At 52.2% G+C, this 6,000-nt stretch overlaps 1 protein-coding gene across 1 annotated transcript in view; it reads left to right on the forward strand.

The window, feature by feature from the left end:
• Window positions 1–5,323, forward strand: part of KIRREL1 (kirre like nephrin family adhesion molecule 1) — a 94,186-nt gene extending 88,863 nt beyond the window's left edge. Inside the window, exons 13-15 of the mRNA XM_035098433.3 lie at window positions 817–956; window positions 1,792–1,869; window positions 2,970–5,323. Coding sequence (XP_034954324.1) covers window positions 817–956; window positions 1,792–1,869; window positions 2,970–3,434 — 683 coding nt within the window. The 3' untranslated portion in view covers window positions 3,435–5,323. The remainder of the gene's footprint in view (window positions 1–816; window positions 957–1,791; window positions 1,870–2,969) is intronic.
• Window positions 5,324–6,000: the final 677 nt, after the last annotated feature.

Genomic DNA, 6,000 nt, shown 5'->3' on the forward strand with positions numbered 1-6,000 from the left:
TGCACTGGGGGAGGGAGATCCAAAGGTGTCTGGGAGAAGCCACCACCAAGAAGGCCCTTTCCCACGTCCCCACCAAGCAGGCCTGGGAAGGTGGCCAGACTGAGAGAAGAGCCTCCCCTGAAGATCTCAGAGCCTGGGCAGGTTTATATGGGAGGATACGGTCTGAATGCAGGCTGGGCCGCCTAAACTGTATGGGGCTTTATAGGTCACAACCAGCAGCTGTGATTCCTGCATTGCAGGGGCTTACAGTTCTACAATTCTATGATCTGGGGGTGGGCACAGATATGCCCCACCTTTACCCTGAAAAGAATTGCGATGGATGTTAAAATTACGGCAGCTATAATTATTTATGTATGCCACTACTGCAGCCTGTGTTTTGCTAGCCCCCAAATGGAAAACGAGCGAGGTCCCAACCAAAGAAGAATGGCAACTTAAACTGATGGAATACACGCAGCTTGCAGATTTAACATATAGAATAAGAGAACAAGAAGAACGTATGTTTGAAGAAGATTGGAAAATGTTTACTGATTATTTGGGTGAAAATTGTGTACATTTAAAAACCCTGGTATCATTAAGATAAATTCAACAATGTAAATAAGTTTTGATGGTTTAACAATGGATTACGGAATGGTTTAGTTTATGTAAAATATGCAGGGATGTATGGTATGCAAAATGAACCATGGAAAGAGAAGAAGGGGCGTCATTGATTTAAGGTTGTCTAAATGAATATCTTGAAATGTAAATTAGAAAAAATTAATACAAACTATATATATATTTAAAAAATCACAGCAGCTAATTGAGATCTCCCCCATCCAGGCCGCAAGGACGTGACATTGCGCAAGCTGGACATCAAGGTGGAGACGGTCAACCGGGAGCCTCTGACACTGCACACGGACCGTGAGGGGGACACGGCCAGCGTCTCGACGGCAACACGCATCATGAAAGCCATTTACTCGGTGAGGTGCCGTTTCCTGTCTTGTGGAAGGATGTATTCTTAACTGCCTCCATAGGCCTGGCAGAATAGAACAGTTCTCAGCAGGCATTTGAAAGTTGGTACGGAAGCTGCCTGCTGGATCTCCAGTGGCAGGGAGTTCCACAGAACTGGGCTGATGACACTAAAGGCTCGGTTTCCAGTTTTTGTCAAATGAGCTTCACCAGCTCGAGGAAAGACCAGCGATGATCTTGCAGGTGCTCTCAGCAATTGAGCTGGGATAGAAGTGTCCCCAGGACTGAACATCATAATTGTAAATGAGCCATGGGTCTCGGTGTGTCCTGGGGACATGACTCTTCATCCTATCAGGTTGTGTGGCTCAGAAGTCATGCAATGCAAAAGACACCATTGTTCAAACAGCTGCCCATCTACCACTGAGCCAAGTTCAAGCTTCCTGGATCAATATACAGGGACCCCCTGAAAAGGCATTTGAGCGGCTAGAAAGGGCTGTTGGTTGTGAGTGGTGAAGTCTTCTCTCGCATTCCCCACCAAGCAGCCTCAAATTCCTTGAACCAACATTGTTCTGCCATCCTAAACCATCATTCTAGGTCAGCATCTGCCAACCTGGTGCCCTCTGGATGGTTTCAGATGATAACAAAACCCGTCAACTCCAACAATCGCAGTGGGGAAAGGGAGGAGGAAGATCTCTTAGCCTCAACTTATCTTTCTGTAAATTGCAAAACTTAGCAACTTTCTGCACGGGGTCTTGTAAAGATAACACATAACAGAGATGCAGCCGCTAGCAGTAGATGTGAAGTTGCAAGGAGCTGGTCCCTGACGTTCTTTTTCCATTACTCCAGCCGTTCAAAGATGACGTGGATCTCAAGCAAGACCTGCGCTGTGACACCATCGATACTCGGGAAGAATATGAGCTGAAGGTAGGATGAGCCTGGGAGACAGAGAATGGAGAAGCAGTTGCATAGGAACAGACTGTAACAAGGGCCTGGCTGCTGGATCAGGCCAATGGGGGCCCATCTAGTCCTGCATCCTATTCTCACACTGACCAAATAACCCCAAAAACCTAGGAATCTGGATAGACTGCCCCTGGACCTGGAGGCTCCATAGGGAAATAAGAAGAGCCTGGCTACTGGGAGAGACCAAAGTGAGCCCATCTAGTCCAGCCTTCTGCCCTCACAGTGACCAACCAGATGCCCCCAATGGGAAACCAAGCACGAGAGCCCTCTCCGCTCCTGCGGTTTCCACCAAGTGGTGTCATTCAGGTGGCTAGCAGCCATGAATAACCCTCTCCTCCTCCATGAATTTCTCTCATCAGCTGGATAGCTCAGTTGGTCAGAGTCTGGTGCTGACAATGCCAAGGTTGCAGGTCCAATCCCTGCATGGGACAGCTGCCTATTCCTCCCCTGCAGGGGGTTGGACTAGTTGATCCTCGGGGTCCCTTCCAGCTCTGCAATTCTATGATCTGAAGCCATCCAGGTCGGTGACCATCCCTGCGCAGGAGAGGTTAAAAGAGGGAACAGAATTGAGATTTGAGGTCATAGTATGAGGCACCCTGCCTCTGCTGGCTTCAGAAATGGATAACATTAGAAAATATTGGTATTTTAGATTTGGCGGTCATGATAACTGATTCAGTATGAAAAGGTAAAAGTGCATAAAGGATTTTTAACCTACTTGGTAAGGAAATCAATCTATGGTGTATGGGAGAAATATAAATATTTTATAGATAAGTAGAGAACGTTAAGCTATGCAGTGAAAAAGGACTATTAGTGGACTCCACAGAGGGGAGGAAGAAAGTCAGAAAATTCGTAGAATTCTTTATGTTTTGATTGTATTTTTTGTGTGAATGTAAAACTAAATTGTAAAATCAATAAAATAAAATAAAGAGGGAGCAGGGAGGTGGGTGCCCAACTAGAGGTTTCAGTCGAGTACCAGCCTCGACGCTCTCCAACCACTGCACGGCACTGCCTCCCAGTCGGTTCCTTGGTTTGACTCTCCCTGCTCCCCTCTCTTTCTTTTCCAGGACCCGACCAATGGCTACTACAATGTCCGTGCCCACGAGGACCGTCCGTCTTCGCGCACGGTGCTCTACGGCGACTACCGCAACCCCGGCCCTTCCCGCTACGAGACGCGGCCCTCATCCTGCCTCTCCCACTCCAGCGGCTACGCCCAGCTCAGCACCTACAGCCGGGGACCTGCCTCGGAGTACAGCGCTGAGCCCGTCCCGGGCCCCGCTGCGGGCGCCTCCACGGCCGAGACAGCCAGCCAGCTCTCCTATGAGAACTACGGGGGGCACGGGGCCTTCCCCCCCAACGCTGGCTACGCCACCTACCGCCTGGGCTACACCCAGCCCCCTCCGCCCGCCCTGGACCGAGCCCCCTATGACACCTATGACCCACTGGGCAAATACACCACGGCCACCCGCTTCTCCTACACGTCCCCGGACTACGGGCATCGCTTCCAGCAGCGGATGCAGACTCACGTCTGAAAGCGGCCGGGACTGGGGAGGGCAGGCGGAAGGTACCTCACGACTCCCCCTGATATTCAGGGGCTCTTCCCCGCCCCCGAAACCCGGTCCACTTCAGCCCCCCCCCCTGCAGGCTGGACTCACAGACCTCCACCCAACCTAGGACGAGGGCGACACCCAGGGGTCCCGGCGGGGTTCGTCTTTCGAAATCTCCGAGCTTCCTTCCACCGTTTCTCGGAAATATTTTTCTTCCTCCTCGCATGGAACACTGCTGTGATGGGGAAAGGGGGGCCCCTTTCCGAGTCATGGGGGGCTGCAAGGGTGTCAAGCGAAAAAAGGGGGCGTCTTGTGAGACTGGACCCTCCTCTCTGCCTGAGGCAGCGCCTTAGTCTTGCAGTGGACACCTGCAAGGAGGTAGAAGGTTGGAAATGACCAAACCAGCGGGGGGAGCAGTGTGGCTGTGCTGGTGTTTGGCTTGGCCCCAAACAAGGATCTGGGGGTGCTTGGGGAGCCATGTGTTGCAGTCAGAGGGTGGTTCTCATCATAATGAGTGCAAGACAGAGAGAGGCTGATTTCTACATCATGTGGACTAGCGGCTTGATTACCAAATGGGGTCCCCACCCCTTCTTCTGTTCTGCACTTGATGCAACGACACCTCCTCTGTAAGAGCAGGTGGAAACACCCTTCTTTGTCACAGGGAGGTGTGCGAACGGGCCTCTCTGGCGGCACATGCTTTCACATCTCCCCACACCAGTGCAATGGAGCCCCACGTCCCTTGGGGTGCAAGCTGATCAAAGTCAGGGGCTAACCCTAACCCTAACCTGCCCGATAACATCGAGAGAGCGTCATCCTGCCCGCCTTGAGGCCATGACTGAGCTCCTTGCAGAATTTCATAGACTTGCAGAATTGTAGGGTTGAAAGGGTCCCCCAAGGATCATCTAGTCCACCCTGCTGCCATGTGGGAGTCGATTTCGTACACAAAAGGATCCTGCCTGGGGTCCTCTGCGTCTTCACCCTTGCCACCAAATTCAGAGGGCCTGGAGGAGAGAATGGGCTGAACTCCATTGCGATGCCTTGTCTGACCTGCTTCCAAGACCTCATCCCTCCCCGCCCCACCGTTGAAGGGGATGGGAGCTTGGGGAGGGGGTTCTTAAGGGAGAAACCACCGGAGGGAAAAGGCCAAGGAGCTCTCCTAGGTCCCGTCCCTGTGACCTCTGGGTGTCTTGCTCAAACACCCCCTCCCATCTGGCTTCCATTCTCTCCAGGCTCATTTCCTAGCCATGAGGACTAGCAGCTTAAGAGGTTTAGGTAGAAAAATCAAAACACCAGCCAAGACTCTCAGGAAGCTGAAGTCCACAGAGGGTGGCGACCCAATGCTGGAAGTCTGTCTTCCCACCCTCGCCCCTACGAGTGCAGGACACATCCCTGGAGGAGGGCGTTCTTTTAAGGGCTGCCCACCCTGACCACCCCCTGCTCCTGCTTCCTGCCAGTCTCCCCTCCTTGCCAGCCACACTCTTTCTCCCTTGCACTTTTAAGGGGGCAAACTGATTCGCTGGCTGTGGATGGTTGGAGGGTTTTTAAACTGTGGGGTGGAGGGAGAGTCGCGCTGAGAGTTGGGCAGCTCAAGTGTCCCAGCTGGAACTCGCCAGTCTGGAAGGGACCGCGAGGATTATCTAGTCCAACCCCATGCATTCCAGGAATCACACTCCCATCGCCGCTTCAGCAGAGGGTTTGGCCCTCTCCCTACTTTGTGCATTCCAAAAAAGGGGCTCTGCCTCCTCTTTCTTTGCCAGTCCTTGCCACCCAAAGGACCCACCTGCCTTTCACCCTTTGCTACTTCCTCCCATCCCTTGAATGCCAATCTCCTGCACTTTCAACGCAGACGGTTGGGTTAAACTTATTTCTCTCAATGTGTGTGTATGCCGTTTATTTCTGATGTTTGTGTGTATCCCCTCCCCCTTCTCTTTCATCATCATCTCCTCTTCAAGGAAACCCACTCCCCACCCCCACTTTTTAAATTTTTGTGCCTTAAAAACTCTTAGCTTGATTTGGCCACTAAGAACAGCCTTGGGCATCCTTTAGGACGACACCCCTGTCAGCCCCGAGATGGTACGGCCGTGTGGTGCTGGGGCTGATGGGAGTTGGAGTCCCATGGCACCCATTGGGGAGGCTGACCTAAAGCATTGAGCAGAGTCTCCACCAGTGGAGTCTGGGGTGGGGGAAGCAGGGGGTGGTAGGCGCAAAGGTCCAGGTGGGGGGCTTCTCCATCCAGCAGTTTTGCAGGAAGGGAAAAGCTTTGGCTTCTTGCGTGTTCCAAACACCCTACAATTTTATCCTCCCTTGTTGCTCTCCCCTCCCCCCTTCTTGGCATGCTTCATCTCTCAGGTGAGCAAACAGGGCTAAGAGATGCACAATGAGACTCCCTGCAGACCTACAAAGTGAGATTCTCACTTGCCCCCACCTTTGCATGCTACATTTCTGGTTGCAAGCTGAAAACAGGTTTTTTGACAGCGGGTGCCCCCTGCACATGACCTTGAAGCCCCTGGGCATAAGAATGTGCCCACACAGAGCGCCATCTTGTGGTTGC

The sequence above is a fragment of the Zootoca vivipara genome, chromosome 16 (assembly GCF_965207765.1).
Source record: "Zootoca vivipara chromosome 16, rZooViv2.hap1.1, whole genome shotgun sequence".
In the NCBI taxonomy this organism is placed as follows: Eukaryota; Metazoa; Chordata; class Lepidosauria; order Squamata; family Lacertidae; genus Zootoca; species Zootoca vivipara.